Genomic DNA, 17,229 nt, shown 5'->3' on the forward strand with positions numbered 1-17,229 from the left:
CAGGCAGCAGTTGGAGTTGACGGTAAATTGAGTTCATGGTTCAGAGTAGTTTCAGGGGTAAGACAAGGCTGCAAGCTGTCTCTGTCTCCACTGTTGTTCATAGTATTTATGAATCATATGTTAAAAACAATAGAGTGGCTGGGTGAGATCAAGATATGTGAACACAAAATAAGCAGTCTTGCATATGCAGATGACTTAGTTGTCATGGCAGACTCAATTGAAATTTTGCAAAGTAATATTTCAGAGCTAGATCAGAAATGTAAGGACTATGGTATGAAGAGTAGCATCTCCAAAACGAAAGTAATGTCAGTGGGAAAGAAATATAAATGGACTGAGTGCCAAATAGGAGGAACAAAGTTAGAAAAGGTGGACAGTTTCAAGTACTTAGGATGCATATTCTCACAGGATGGCAACATAGTGAAAAAACTGGAAGCGAGGTGTAGCAAAACTAATCCAGTGAGCGCTCAGCTACGATCTACTCTCTTCTGCAAGAGGGAAGTCAGTACCAAGACTAAGTTATCTGTGCACCGTTCAATCTTTCAACCAACTTTGTTGTATGGGAGCGAAAGCTGGATGGATTCAGGATACCTTATCAACAAGGTTGAGGTTATGGATATGAAAGTAGCTAGGATGATTGCAGGTACTAGTAGATGGGAACAATGGCAGGAGGGTGTCCACAATGAGGAAATCAAAGAAAAACTGGGAATGAACTCTATAGATGTAGCAGTCACGACAAACAGGCTTAGATGGTGGGGTCATGTTAAACGCATGGGAGAAGCAAGGTTACCCAAGAGACTCATGGGTTCAGCAGTAGAGGGTAGGAGGAGTCAGGGCAGACCAAGGATAAGGTACCTGGATTCGGTTAAGAATGATTTTGAAGTAATAGGTTTAACATCAGAAGAGGCACCAATGTTAGCACTGAGTAGGGGATCATGGAGGAATTTTATAAGGGGGCTGTGCTCCAGACTGAATGCTGAAATGCATAATCAGTCTTAAATGATGATGATGATGATGAACGGATTTGGCCGAAACTACCAACAGATTCTGCCGGATGAAATACCAGAAAAGCTGCTTGTGCTCAATATCAGCAGCTAATGTTTGGGCTCATTACTGTGCCAGCCATCTTTTAACATTTTCTAGATGAGATTCCCATGTGCATTAACTGTTTTGATGATATTGTGATGACAGACACTAAAATGGAGGATCATCTATGTAACCTGTGTTCCAAGTATACTGTTCTGCTGGCCGTAGGCCTCAAATGTAACCATGCAAAGTCTCTTTTCCTTTCAGCCTTCCATTGTTTATTTGGGTCTGCAATCTCCCAGCATGGAATAACATGTCACCACCATTATGGCTTTGCCTCCCACCCCTATAATCTACGAGAACTTCAGACAATCCTCATAAAACTGGTATACTATCACCCTCGGCTGATACTATTGGCCACCCCTTCCATCTGTTGTTTCGGGAAAATACTCCCTTTGCTTGGTCTACAGTCTGTGAGTGTGCATTTGTGCACATCAGACACAGTCTTTCCTCTACACTGTCTCTCACACATTTCAACCCAGCAAGCATCTGGTCCTCGTTACAGATGTGTCTGAGTATAGGATGGGGACAGTTCTGGCCCTTTGCCATTCCTATGGCTCCGAGCAGCCCATTGCTTTTGTATAGAAAACACTCATCATGGCTCAACATTATTCTCAGGAGGAAAAAAGAAGCTCTTGCCACTGTCAAAGCTGAAAAAAAAAATCATGAGTTCTTGTAACATGCAAAATTTCATTTAATTCAGACTATTAGCCCTTGGTTTCTCTGTTTAGTCCTTTAATGTCCTTGCTGGGGCAAAGGCATCAACCATATTCAGCATTGAGCCCTGTTCTTGTCCTGGTACAATTATTTATCCCATATCACAACATGTGAATGTGGAGGCTCTGAGTGGGTCTGCTGCTCCAGTAGGTTGTGTGCATGGTACAACAGGGGTGGCCTGACTGTCCGATGGGTTGGATGTCAGACCTGCTTTGGAATTATTATGCATTGCATCATCATCTCTCACTCTTGGATGGTACTGTTCTCTTGTAGACAAACAAGTTTAACTCCCCTCATTGTGATATCAGTGGCTCTGTGGTAATAAGTCCTCCATTTAATACATCATGGTCACTGGGGCATCTCTTGAGTGAAACTGATGGTGCACTGTCGAGTGTTCTGGCCAGGCATCAATAATGAGGTGGAAAGTTTGTCTCGGCCAGACACAAGTACTTGGGTCAACCATGGCTGGCTCCTATAAAGCCATGGAAAAGGAGTCCACATAGAGTTTGCTGGTCCAGTTTTAAAGACTTTCTGGTTGTTGGTGCTTAACATTTTTTCTCATTTTCCGTATGTCATCTGACTGTAGAGGCTCTGTCAAACATAATCTCCATTTAAGGCTTGCCTTGCACTTTCGTTTCAGACAATGGTCCTCAGTTCACGGCTCAATCTTTCAAAGAGTTTTGTAACCATAAACGCATTTGCCACGCCACAGTACCACCTTTATATACAGTAGAACAGGGAATGTGCTGTCCAGACGTCTAAGACACAGATGCACCAGTACATGGCAGATTTTCCCAATGAGGAGGCTCTTACATTTTTCTTAAGATTTTACAGAATGACACTGATTGGAGCCAAGAGCCCTGCTGAGCTCCTGCATGGCTGACAACCTCGGACTCTTATTCAACTTCTTGCTGCCAAGCAGGCGCCCCCAGCAGCACTGGTTTCATCAAAGCTCATGCCCAGCACACCCATCTGTGTCAGGGGTTTCAGGTGGCACCTGCACCGGATTACAGCCATCATCCACAGCCAGCACATTTTCATGGTTCACACCGAAAATCGGGTCATGGCATGTCATTAGAACAAACTGTGTCCCAGGATGGGTGCCAGACCTCTTCCACAGGCCTGGGAACCATTCATCCAGTACCACCATTTTCCTGTTCTCTGACAATTTTCCTGCAGCCAGAACTCCTCTCTTTGTTCTGTGCCTGCATGACCCCTGGCAGGGATTGCAGCCAGGCCACTGTCTCCAATGCCTCCCGTCGCCAGTCCACCATAGTCTCCAAAAGCTGGTGTCCTTTGCCGTGGGCCCCCACTTCAAAATCGCTTCCTTTCCATCACCAGTCCTGTATACCCATTACCCAGGACTGGGGGTTCCCTCACCCCACTCACTTTTGTCCGTATGCACCGGTCCTAGGGAACTGAGAACTCAGAGCATCTTTGACTGCTGCCAAGGATGTCACAGACACCTTGGTAGTCGAAGCATCAGACATGGTGATACCTGCCCCCCCCCCCCCCCCTTGCCCCACAGAGGAGGAGGAGTGTCATAACCCACTGGTTACTAGATCTAACATGGCCATACGTTGAGCCCCTAAAGCAGGCGTAGTGTGCGCCAGCATTTGAGTGATGCGCTGCACAATGACCGAGGTGGCCACCAGGCCAGCATGATTGCCAACAGCACTCATCAGATCTGATATGTGTGCACAGCACAACACAACACCTGTGGTTTCTGCTGGGAGTTACATCTTTATACAAGCTGCTCAGGCCTCGAAAGTCAGTTGTCAACTGTATTCCAATCATGTGATTATTGTCTGTGTTGTCATATTCTCAACACTTCATGACCTAATAAAACTAAAGTTATTTATGACTGCATGTTTCCTCGTGTTCCTAGTTAGAACACAGGTACTGATAATTTTAGTGAATATCTTTCACCTTATGGAGAACAAAACTAATAGATCTGTATTTTTTGTTTCACCTGTCACCATTCTCAGGCTTTATCCATTTCTCTTGTATCATCATCAGCTTCAGTTTTTCATACCTCAAATGGCTCTTTTTCCTGGAATGTAATCATTTTCATAATTAACTATCTGTATTTCTGAACTATTTCTTGCACTACATAAACATTCAAAGAAATCATGGAATGCTTGAATTACAAATGAAATATGGTGGCTACCCAACATAGGCTTCAGTATAATCTTCATTTTTTATTGCTTTTAGTTGTTTCTCTTATCAAATTTTCATTCTATCTTTTAACATTCTCTGAAAGACATTTCAGAACAGTTTTGTTTACTTTAAAATATTCTATCTTGGTCATATTATTATTTCCTTCAAACTCTTCTCTTCTCTTTAATAGCTGCTCTACTCCATTTGAAATTTTCTTTACTTTCTCCTTCATATTTGCACCATATTTTCATATTTGCTTAAGTAAATATGTTCAATATTTTCCCTTTTCATCTATGACTGTTATAACCTTCCATTTTTAAATTTGGGAACTGGTAACTAAATTTAATCTAACGGATCTCTGTATTCTCAATTAATTTCTCATAATCTACATTTCTGAACTCCTGCTTGATGAGTATTTGTTTCTGTCACATATTCTCAAACAATACTGTCAATGAAAAGCTTCATTTTCTTGTGAAACAGAATCAAAGTTTGATGAAATTTCTCTGGTTAAATATGATGAGACCAAATATATGCTTAAACATCTGACAGTTTTAAGTACCTGTTAATATACACTCCAACAACAAAATATATCAAAACAAGCTTACCTACAAACCATTGGTTCCACAGCCTCTAGTGCAACTTTATCCTTTGGGCGCTCAGCACCATTTGCCTTCTTTGCACCTGACCACCATCCACTGAAACTACAAATAAATAAATAAGTAAATAACCAAACAAAACAAAGGAATAAACATATGGCAGGAAAAAAACCAATGAATAAAACTGTTAAACCTTGAGGCTGAGAACTGTAATAAAAATCTATTAATTTACAAGACAGGAAACAGATCTAGATCATTCAACACACAAACAACCAAAGAAGACACATGAATGTTTCACAAGTGATACTGCTGACCGTCAATACCCAAATGTCCAGTCTCTGTAACAGAGAGTGTCTTTGGCTGGTAATGTGTTACATACGAGGGCTATCCACAAAGTACATTATGTTTTCGATTGTGTCCGTTAGGGGCGGGGCTAGTGCGGCCATCTTGGTGTCATGGCATTTCGCCACTCAGTCGGCATCCTGCCGTGCTAGTGAGAGGTTCGTGCTGTACTCCGTTGAGTTACTGTGACAGTTTGAAATGTCAGTGTTAATTTAAAATGCCGCGAAGTGTGAAGTGCGTGCTGTAATAAGGTTTCTGACTGCAAAAAACTGTACACCGATAGAAATCTATCGGCAGCTTTGTGAAGTGTATGGGGACAACATAATCACTGAAGGTGGACTGCGTCAATGGGTCATAAAATTTAAAAATGGCTGAACTAACGTTCACAACAACGAGCGAAGTGGAAGACCCGGCATAGTGACTGCCGAACTTGTCGAAAAAGTTGATGCCGTGGTCCGTGAAAACCGTAATTTCACAATAGTGGAACTCTCTATGAGTTTTCCACAAATTTCACGAAGTTTGTTGCACGAAATCATTACCGAAAAGCTTGGTTACCACAAGTTTTGTGCAAGATGGATACCAAAAAACTTGACAGAGATTCACAAAAAGCAGTGAATGGCTGCAGCGTTAACGTATTTGGACGCTTATGAGAAAGATGGTGACTCATTACTTGATTGCATTGTTACTGGTGACGAAACATGGGTTAAGCATGTGAACTGCGAGACAAAATTGCAGTCAATGCAATGGGGGCACAAAAATTCCACCAAAAACCCAAGAAATGCATGCAGACAATGTCGGCAAGGAAGGTGATGGGGACTGTCTTTTGGGACAGAAAAGGTGTGATTTTTTGTGGATTTCCTGGAAAGAGGCACTAACTCTCAAAGGTATTGCCAAACTCTGCACAACCTCAGAAGAGCAATACAAAACAAGCGCAGGGGAAAGTTGGGCTCAAAGATCTTGCTGATTCACGACAACGCCCGGGCCCACACAGCAAATGCCACTCGTGAAGTTCTCGAATCTTTTAAGTGGGAGTTGCTTCCTCATCTGCTGTACAGTCCCGACCTGGCACCGAGCGACTTCCACTTATTCCCAGCAATGAAGAAGTGGTTGGCTATGTAGCGTTTTGATGACGACGCAAAGCTTCAAGAAGAGGTAACCACGTGGTTGAAGGCACAGGCAGCCGAATTTTACGATGAATGAATTTCCAAGCTCGCCCATCGCTACGATAAGTGCCTTAATTTAAATGGCAACTATGTAGAAAAGTAGTATTTAAGTGTGGCTTTCATCTGTATATAATAAAAAAATTTCCAATACTTTATTTATTTTTAATTCCAAAGCGAAATGTACTTTGTGGATAGCCCTCATACAAGGGTGTGCTACATGAGGCTTCTTGCTATAATATGGGTGATTCACTGCCAGGTCTTGGAAATCACATGAAATAACTTTTTACAACAACATCCTGTAGTAATACCTGTTACTGAGCAGTATTTTCATTTTATTAGGGAATGGAGGGGGCACCTTTAGAAATGTCATATTAGAGCAGGCTGTTCCAATGCTGCTGCTACATGGGACACAAGTGCCCTCGATTGCCTGTCAGCTCACCCATGTGTTTCCAACTGATAGCCTGTACTATCTGTCACACAGCTGTCTGCCTAAATTTTTCATCTCATTACCAGCATTAAAGTAACTATTACTCAACAAGAAACTGGACTGCTAGGAGGAATGTGAAAAAGCTGCTCAAGTACATGCCATAACCAGACAATGACTTAATGTTGCCAGTACAGGACAACTCATGTTGTATGGTCAGGGATCTGCAGGTAGCATTTGTCGATGGTTGTGTGTGTGTGTGTGTGTGTGTTTGTGTGTGTGTGTGTGTGTGTGTGTGTGTTTGTGTGTGTGTGTATGAAGACCTTGACCGCAACTATGCTTGTGGTCTGGGCTGGAGTGGACCATTGGCATTAGCAGTAATGATGTTCACTAGTTTATTGTTGATGTGGCTACTCTGAAATCTATAAATTAAATTTTACATTATGATTAGCTACCTCTTAAGTGTTCTGTGGGTATTTCTGTAAGCATGTCAATGCATCTCATTGGTCAGCTGATGTTTTCTTTCTCAAGAATCAAATTATTTAACAGAACCGTTCATAACAGTTGTGTACCATGTTCTTTTCACAGACTAAAAAAACCACACACACTCATTAGAAATTATTTCTCAGAAGGCATTCTTGTCTTATGGCAAGCCAAATTTTCCCCAGTGCCTGGAAATGTCTTGGTCCTGTGGATGTGTCAAATTGTAACTTCTGTTTTCATAAAGTGCCTTTATATTTGCAAATATCTGTTTCTGCTCCAGCTGAATGATGTTTATTGGGTCTATGTCATATCAGTTACTGCCTGAACATAAACTAAAGGCTCAGAGTGCCAGGCAAGTCCTGGTGGCTTAGGTGCCACCTGGTTACATCTCCACCCCTTCCTTGAATCTGGGCAAAAGGTGGCATGTCTGTCTCATACAGTGTCTGGGGCTGAATGAGTATCTCATCTGGCTGGTAAATTACAATACACATCAGTTAATGTGTTGTGGATAATAAAGAATGTAGAACCATCAACTGAGAGTTCAAAGCTTTGGACGTTCTCATAACACTCTTCATAACACCCTTGGCATCCGTTTGCACTTTGTAATTTCAGTTGCATTTCTCTTAAGCAACTGTCAGACAAAGGCACTGCTTGTATTCAAATACTGGGGTATTAGACTGTGATAGATTATTGTAGTAATTCTTGTTATTGGACACCCCAAGTAAACATTTTATAAATCCTATCACAATGTTCTTTATTTGTACTGTGATTTGCACAGTATGGATATGTTTTACCACTAATGATTTTGTGTTCAACCCCCACCCCCCTACACACACACACACACAATGGAGATGAGAATAATGCGAAAGGTCTACCACTTAATTTCATTTGTTACATGTCTCAATGTTGGTTGCAGATTTCCTTTAACACACATCTTTCATACCTGAGGAAAGCAGTATTTTTATGTCCTACTTTCCAATAGCAGTTCTACCACATAGCTCTTTCCCAAACTCTGCCCCCCCCCCCTTCAACTTTTCAGTACAGGCACCTAATCTGCTTTCTTTTTAAGGAGCTGTTTTTTGCAAGAGATACTGATGTCAAAGAATTTTCTGTAACACCAGTTAACTCCTCACTAACAAAATTATTCACAAGGTAAAGCAAAGCCATCTCCCATTTCAACCTAAATATGATACATATGAAGGACATATTGAATATCTTTGCTAATTTTATACACAGCATCTCCGGAACTTCAATGACTGATAATGAAACACTAACCTTGAAACAGTTAAACCACTTTTTTTTTAATATTAATTCAATAAAATACTATAAGTTTAGTGAACATCATGGCATAATTTGAATACCTGTACATCGAATGTACAATTTTCACTTGTAACACAATGTAAAAATGGAAGTTGTCCTGTAAATGGTAAAAGAGATTTTTATATATGGCAACATTTTCACATTATAAGCACTGTACACAAATTTTTCCCTGTAACGGATTTCATAAGTCCCTGAATTTATATGTCTTATAACCTTCTTTAGCTGGTTCACTGCCTGAAAAATGAATGAATGCAATGGTGGAATAATCCCATTATTACAAATCATCTTTCTGCTTTCCACTGCAGGTTCACTTAATGAATTGACAATTCAAATGTAAAAAAAGTTTTGCTTTCCCTACACTTAGCAAAATACGTTTTTAAACATCTTAAATTACATTCCCCAGATGAAATACACAGATCATAACTTCAAACAATGGAATGGCAATACATGATGGAACAGGAAATATTCATAGTTCTTTGCAGAGTATAGATGTAGACCCCTTCAAGGATGACTACATAGGTATGGAAAGCTTCCTTGAAAGATTGGAACACTGTATTATAAACAATCCCTTCCATATGGCTGACTGAAAAATTGCATCATGAAATGATTCTTTGATTCTTCCAACTTTAGGTGTTAGTACTACAGGGGGTTGAGGGAGGGAGGGACGCAGGGGGGGAGAGAGGGGGGCTGCCCAGTTACTCAAAGAATATACAATGGTTCTCGATAAAATGAGGTTCTCAAGGACCTGCATTCATGAGAAACTCCGTTACATGGGATCGAGCAACACTGGCATGTAGCTTGATTCTCCCTCTGCAATTTCCCGTCCCATGTGCTGACTACGGCACTCAGTCTTGGCTTGGCTGCCATTAGACATGGAGCTCCCACTCGCATCTCATTCCAAAACTGAGTTAAGCTCTGTGATTCATTTTTTTCTGTTTGAAAAAGACTGTGTCAGTGGACATTCATTCCCAACTGCATGAAGTTATGCAGAAATGTGTGTCAGTGTACACCATGTGCGCGAACAGTGCAGAAAATTCAAAGACGGACATACAGACATCCATAATGAACGCTCTGGACAGCCACTGGTTTTGGAAAAAACAATTGCGAAAGTGGAAGAAGCAATGTTGAAAGATTGAAGTGTGACAGTTCAGGAGCTCTGTGAGATGATCCCTGATGTCACCACGACCACCACTGACAAAATTTTGACAGACTGTTTAGGATATGCCAAGCTTTGCGCAAGATGGGTCAAGAGTATACTTACGAAAAACCATAAATGGAACGTGGTGGTGGCCTGTGAATTTCTACATGGTTGGTTGGTTGGTTTGTGGAGATTGAAGGGACTAGACTACAAAGGCCATCGGTCCCTTTTTCCACGATCATGAAACACCCACAAGGAACAAGAACAAGGAACGGAGATGACAAGGGACAACACAGAACAAGAATGACATAGACAAAGACCAAAAAAAGAGGAATTAAAAACAAACAAGTGTTACAGTGGTTGGCCGACCATGGAAACAAAATACGGAAAAGCCAACCACCAAGAGACACACTAAAAACCCCAATCTAGAACCGTAGGCCAAAGTTTGTTGGGTGAAGGCAGTGTGCACCATCCATCACCCCAGGTGTCAAGGACCTTCTGCCGCAAAACTGACTGGAGATCACACTCCGAAAGGCCAATCTCCAGGGCCGGTGCGCTAATAGCCTGTTTGGCCACCGAGTCAATACGTTCATTACCTGGGATGCCGACATGACCTGGGGTCCGCACAAAGACCATGGAGTGGCCGCAACAGGCAAGAGTATGGAGGGGCTCCTAGATAGCCATCGCCAGATGAGAGCGAGAAAACGATGGTCGATAGCTCATAAACCGCTCAGGGAGTCACTACAGATAACGAAGGACTCACCTGAGCACGAGAGATATACTCTAGGGTCGCGACAGATGACTACAAGCTCTGCAGTGAAAACACTACAGCCATCCAGCAATAAGAGTTTTTCAGATTGTTCCCCAAGAGTAAAAGCGTACCCAACTCAACCAGCAACCATTGAACTGTCGGTATAGACTATGGCAGAGCCGGGAAATGAGGCAAGGATGAAAAGAAAGCGTTGATGGAGGGACTGAATTTTTCGGGCCTTGTGACAAATCCAACTGAAGGCATGGGCAGGGCACACACCACGGGGTAGACATATATGGGCCCAGAAAAGAGGTGGGAGAGGGAAAAACTCTAGCCCAGACAGAAGAGACTGGACACGAACTTCAATCGGACACCCTGACCAAGGCTGCTGTTCAGGAATATGGATGACCGAGTTGGGGAACAGGAGACAGTAATTTGGATGCCCGGTCAAGCTACAAACATGTGCGGCATAGGCAGCCGGATCCGCAATGGAGGGACAACAGCCTCCACAAGTATGCTGTTTACAGGGCTTGTGCAGAAAGCTCCAGTTCTGAGTTGTACCCCACAGTGAAGTATGGGGTCAAGGAACTGCAAAGCGGAAGGTGATGCCGAACTGTAAGCCAGGCTCCCATAAGGAACAAGCTGCAGCTAGGGTCACCAGGCAAGATGGCCATTGCCATGAGTTCCGATGCCCCAGAGAGATAGTCATCTACTCCTTGGCATTTGTGGGGAGTTAACGGCGCAGGCATCAGCAGAGCAATCCCTGTGTTGGTTGCTACAACCAACAGGGTACATGGTGGCCCCACCACAACGGACTGGCCACTGTGCTGGATATCAGGTGCAAAGAAGTCCTTGGCCGTCGTCGGTACAGAAAGCAAAACTGCTTAGTGCATGGCGGAAGTCACACCCAGGAATGTATTCTCGCCCGAGAGATACAGAATGAGTGGGACAGCAATGCGACAATGAGACAGGGGGCTAAAGATCTCAACGCACTATGGACACAATGCACCATGTAAGTCACCCTTCCCCAACTGGCTCACTCTTTGGAAAAATTTGGAAGTATGGAGGTCAAACACTACAGGGGACTATCATATAAAGGGGCGAAACATATGATTCTCCTTTTAGGCACCTCTTACAACAAGCAGGAATACCGTGGGCCTATTCTAGCCCTGGACCCGCAGGGGGAAATTTCTTCATGTCTACTCAACTGATGGCAAGAATTCTTGACTTTATTGTCACTGGGGATGAGACTGGGTTCACAACACAACACCAGACACAAAACAACAATCCAGTCAGTGGAAACATCCAGTGTTGCCTAAGCTGCAAAAGTTTAAACAAACTGTCTGCTGGCAAAGTGATGGAGAGTGTGTTTTGGGACAGGAAAGAGTTATTGTCGAGTGAATTCATGCCTGCCTGTACAACGATCAATGTGAACCACTACTGTGAAACGCTGAAGAACCTATACTGCACACTCTAAAACAAGAGGAGAGTCATGCTTACGTCGGGACTGCGTTTTCACCAGGAAAACGCTTGTCTGCACATCACCCGTGTCACAACCAATCTTATCAACAAATTTAGATGAGATACTGTCGCACACCCACCCTACATCCCAGATATAGCCCCAAGTGACTTCCATCTCTTCCCTGACTAGAAGAAACAGCTACGTGCGCCACATTTCACAACCAGAGAAGCTGAGAGAAGAGGTTTTAAGCTACCTTCACGGTGCATTGGGAGAATTCTACAATTCAGGAATACAGAAGGTGGTACACCACATGCAGAAATGCAATAAATTCAATGGTTATTATGTCAAAAAATAGGTAAAAGTCCAAACTTTCCACATATGTATTATTCAGTGGCAATAAACATGTTTTCCATTGTGAAAAATAATTGAAAACCTTGAATGAGATTTTCACTCTGCAGCGGAGTGTGCGCTGATATGAAACTGCAGTTTTCTTTGTCTGCTACTCATGTTTGAATGATAGTACTGATGCAACTAATTTCTGGCGTAACATAAGTCTCCATCACTATTTTAGGTTTTTCAGCCATTCCAAAAATACTCCTACACTTCTATTAAAAGATTTATAGCATCATTTACACTTTAATGCAGTATTACCTTGTTGCATAACTAAGCATAATTATTTCAACACCTGACACCATCATTTGTTTCGTTGAGTAAAATATTTATAGTTGTTCAATGACCTCCTGGATTCTATTATTTTGAAACTGTTTCTTGTGATCCAGTGCATTTCCTGATGCCACAATGATACCTTACTCTAAAAAATTAAGTTAGTGTCATGTAGCTGTATGCATACAATTTGTTTATTGCTTTACTTATGTCATACAGTTTGTGTGCTCTCTCTTCTGAAGCACCCAGGTGAAACTGATGGATCACTATGAAACTTCCTGGCAGATTAAAACTGTGTGCCCGACCGAGACTCGAACTCGGGACCTTTGCCTTTCGCGGGCAAGTGCTCTACCATCTGAGCTACCGAAGCACGACTCACGCCCGGTACTCACAGCTTTACTTCTGCCAGTATCCGTCTCCTACCTTCCAAACTTTACAGTTTGGATACATCCCCCAGCCTGTGGCTAAGCCATGTCTCCGCAATATCCTTTCTTTCAGGAGTGCTAGTTCTGCAAGGTTCGCAGGAGAGCTTCTGTAAATTTTGGAAGGTAGGAGACGGATACTGGCAGAAGTAAAGCTGTGAGTACCGGGCGTGAGTCGTGCTTCGGTAGCTCAGATGGTAGAGCACTTGCCCGCGAAAGGCAAAGGACCCGAGTTCGAGTCTCGGTCGGGCACACAGTTTTAATCTGCCAGGAAGTTTCATATCAGCGCACACTCCGCTGCAGAGTGAAAATCTCATTCTGATGGATCACTAGTTCCACTACACCAATAGTTGACAACTTAAAAACATAAAATTCGAAAACACAAAAATCACACATGCTTTTGCACACACAAGAAATAACACATTGTAAACAAAACACATGAATATAATCTACAAAGAACATAGAGGAAAACATCACTGACACCATGTATGTGACACATGATTGCATGTTTCAAAGAATGCACTGACGGGCTTCAGTGTCGATTAGAATTGCAAACCATACCACTGACTGCTCAGAATGCAGATTTTCCTTGCCTGGCTCCTCTTGGAAATTGGAACTTGGGTCACTTCATGTTAATTATATGAAAGCTACAAAAGTGGTACAGTGTTCTTTTGAATTTAATGTACAGAATAATTCAGACAACATACTTACGGCACAGCTTGTCCAATGGCTGTCTTTAATTTGGTGGCAACGGCTTTGGCCATGTCAGTTAGAACTGGCTGTGGCCCTCCTTCTAGTGCATAATGAAATCCAACAAAAGGTTTCTTGCCAGCTCCAACAACAAGCAATGTTTGGGGTGCACTAGATCTGTAATAGGCTCCAAAGCCACCACACAGTGATGCTGTCACCAAGTGATCAAAAGTATTTGCAGTGGAAATGCCCACCATTTCACTGTCTGCTGTCACTTCTTGCTCCTGAAAACCCCATTTCTTGTACATCAGTGGTGGAGCTTTTAAAACCTCTGCACAGTTAGCTTTCACTGAAATAAACAAGAATAGGCCTCAGCGAAGGAAATATTTTGTGAAACCGCAATGATCACTAATAATAAATATTATTAAAAATGTAGTTCAAACTGTTAAAAGAAGAACATTCTGCTTTTCTTTATAAATAATTGATCACTGTAGAATAAGATTTTGCAGTAATTTTAATCAAACATTACAGCTACATAGCATTATGCTATAGACTAAAATTTACTTGGTAGCTCATGTGTCACTTGTCATCACAGTGTTGTGACAACCACTGTCAGCTCTCTATAGTTTTATGTTTGCTCAAACAAGGACTGGGCTGTTTGTGCAGGTGCTCTTTCCCACTGCTGTCAGTGGCAGTAAGGTTATTAACAGGGCACAGCATTATAGCCGTTAATGGCACTTATACCATGGGCTTCAAATGCAGCACTCCACTCAAAACACTCGAAGTAAACTAATGCTTTACTGCAGCACACTGGCTGTACTGGATGGATCACAAGTAATGTTGATAGTTTTGACTGAGACTGCAGTCGCATCTGGGAGTTGCGTTTTCGTGTTTGTGTGTTGTCTATTGTTGACAAAGGCCTTACTGGCTGAAAGCTATTTTTGTGAGTGTCTTTTTGCTGTGCCTATCTGTGATTCAGCATTTCCGCTATATGGTGAGTAGCAAATTTCCTTTTCATAATATTGTATATTCCAGCACAGTTTGAAGAATCATTACATTAATGGCAGCTAAGACAAATATTCCTGGCCAATTTAACTAACCATTACCTTGAAAAAGTATAATATTCAAGTTGATGCTCAGCATTCATGTAACTTGCTTTGCATATAAGTGTATTTCTTAATCTGTTAAGATTTTTTATAGGCGAAGTAGTAAAATGATTGAGATGTCCCTTAGTCCAACAAAGGAAGCATGCTGTTTTGAAATTTCCTATACTCTAATGTAGTGTAACGTAAATAAACTGCTTCATGTATTTTTATCACTTGAATCAAAATAGGTGTGCCAACTTATCACACTTAATCTGTGCAAGCCATATGGTGATTGTTGTCTCCTATATTAAAATGTTTAAATTCCAATTGTTTTTCTCTAAAGGATCCACACCATATAAAATTACATAAACAGACAAGTTTTATTTCCAAATAAAATTTCTATGTACCCCAAAAAGAGGAAATACTAAACACACTTTATCATAATTAATTACAATATTGTGAAGTAGACAAACACAATACGTGGGTGACATCACAAGCCCTACAGAAAATAACCTCTTAGTAACAAGAACTACCATATATAAGTTCACCTACCACGTGCTAACTGATTACGGCACGCTCTTAGTGACTGGAACAAACCAAATCCTGGTAGACTGCAAATAACAGTGTTGTATGCTACATAAACTTCCTCCACCTGCTCTTGCACCATGCCACCTCTTGCAGGATGAAATGACTGGCATTTTAATGAAGTTACTGGTTCATCATGAAGCAGCTCTTCTGCTAGTAGATTTACAGTCTAGAAATAACAACATAATAATCAAAATTCAGCAAGCGTCAAAAATAAATTCTATAAAAGTAAAAAATAAATTCTCTAGAAGTGCAGCTGGTTTAACTTACTTCACTATAAAGCCGCAAAAACCCAGTAGAAAAACCTACTGCTATACAGGTCCAGTCGGGTGCAACATGTGAACTCTTCCCTGGTGCTATCACTGGCAGGCACAGAACAGCAGTGATCTCTTCACTGTAACAAGTCACAACCCAAACAAAAAAATGTTGTGTGAATTTGTGGTAAGAGTATTCAGCCAATTAAAGGAATACAACAAACAAGTTCGTGAATATTAACTCAAGACTTGAATGTAGCCTACATCAATCTACAACTGAAAGACGACTACCAAAAAGTATTGAAGTTCCACCAGCTTCTACAAAGGCAGTTCTCTATGAAATGAATTGACAGATAAGCCTACATACCTCTGACGATAAAAACCGTAAATTGCTAAACTTACTCTTCTTCCTTACACGGATTTCCATGCCATACAACATGAAATTTCATTTTCACTTCGCCCTCTTCTTGAGTATCCCATTTCGCTAAAGAAAAAGAAAAAGTAAAAAATAATTTAGTTAACTAAGATGACAATCCTTCACCATAAGGCACACAGCAGTGCGTGCGAATGTAGAAGTTACAAATTAGAAGTAAAATAACGTTCTAGATTATCAACGTGCGCACAATTCAGGTATCTGGTCAAAGAGCCTTCATGGTATATGAGCAATTTAGGTAGCAATACGTAGATCCATATTGTCGCAAGAATAAACTACATACAAAGATACTCATGTACATGCTTTATGTTGTCAAATTAGATCGTGCCAAGCAATGAAGAAAGCAAATCTCGACACTGTTGGTGTGTCACTTACACATGAGAATGACAAGCGTCGATTTACGTGCTATGGCTAGAACATCCCCGAATGGAGACAACGAGACATGACATTCCTGAAGCCATGCCGATTCTTTGTCATTGTTGACAACTGCATTGTCATTGACATCATCCTCGGGCCAGGCCCACTCTGTTGGGCAAACAAAAGACCAAACACTACAGTTGTCACAAAACATAAACAAATGCTGCAAATAACAAGAATGACAATGTTAACACACGGTAACACTGTCAGCCACATACCATCTTCTAGAAAGTTTGGAAACAGAAATCGTTTAACGTTATCTATATCAGCAAAATAAGAGAAAGTTTTTATTTGACAGGACATTTCAACGCACCAACCATAAACTACTCAAAGATATCAATCTAACAATTCGAAAATGAAAACATTCAGAGATACTATTGTGAAACACCTACAAAGTCAGAGCCTCTTTAAAGCGGCTTTTTTTTTGTCTCTGTCGACTGCTTAGTACCTTTGGCAAGTGAATCTATAGCATCGTTTAGGGGTATTGTTTTTATGTCACTACCAAAATGAAATATGTGCTCAATACTGTCTGCTGTGAAGTTTAGAGCACATCTCTTTAGTTTATTAAGACGATTCATACCCGACGTCAACGGAGCGACATAAGTAAATATCTCCTTTAAATAACCGTTGGTGCATTGAACCTAGATGAAACGCTAACATAATTCCACGTCAATTTAACAATATTGAACGGTGAAGGTGAGGTATGAGGAACCGAGTTTCAAGCACAAGTCGGAATACAGTAATATCGTAAAGCTGATTCACACTGTATCCAACGTAACGTCAACCCATTCAACAATGCATTTCAAAGTCATTCACTCTGGCCGCCACGTCGCGCCACTGTCACTACACGATGGCACTGACTGTGACACTGTCCGTGACGTCACAACAAGTCTCTTAGTGCCGTACCGAAAGGTGACAGTGAAGCTATAAGTTATCGTCCGTGATACATAAAGTCGGAGAATAGCATCGGAACTGAGGAACTAACGACCAAAAAGTTTATTGGTGGCCAAAGCTAATTTTATAACGTGTTTTCTTGATTAA

General features: G+C 41.5%; 1 protein-coding gene across 1 annotated transcript in view; it reads right to left on the reverse strand.

Moving 5' to 3' along the window:
- Positions 1-16,585, reverse strand: part of LOC126278297 (rab3 GTPase-activating protein non-catalytic subunit) — a 192,866-nt gene extending 176,281 nt beyond the window's left edge. The window contains exons 1-7 of the mRNA XM_049978308.1: positions 16,407-16,585; positions 16,147-16,296; positions 15,741-15,822; positions 15,355-15,478; positions 15,052-15,253; positions 13,436-13,763; positions 4,566-4,661 (exon numbers count right to left, since the gene is read on the reverse strand). Coding sequence (XP_049834265.1) covers positions 4,566-4,661; positions 13,436-13,763; positions 15,052-15,253; positions 15,355-15,478; positions 15,741-15,822; positions 16,147-16,296; positions 16,407-16,491 — 1,067 coding nt within the window. The 5' untranslated portion in view covers positions 16,492-16,585. The remainder of the gene's footprint in view (positions 1-4,565; positions 4,662-13,435; positions 13,764-15,051; positions 15,254-15,354; positions 15,479-15,740; positions 15,823-16,146; positions 16,297-16,406) is intronic.
- Between the last annotated feature and the right edge of the window lie 644 nt (positions 16,586-17,229).

Source organism: Schistocerca gregaria, chromosome 6, assembly GCF_023897955.1.
Source record: "Schistocerca gregaria isolate iqSchGreg1 chromosome 6, iqSchGreg1.2, whole genome shotgun sequence".
Classification (NCBI taxonomy): Eukaryota; Metazoa; Arthropoda; class Insecta; order Orthoptera; family Acrididae; genus Schistocerca; species Schistocerca gregaria.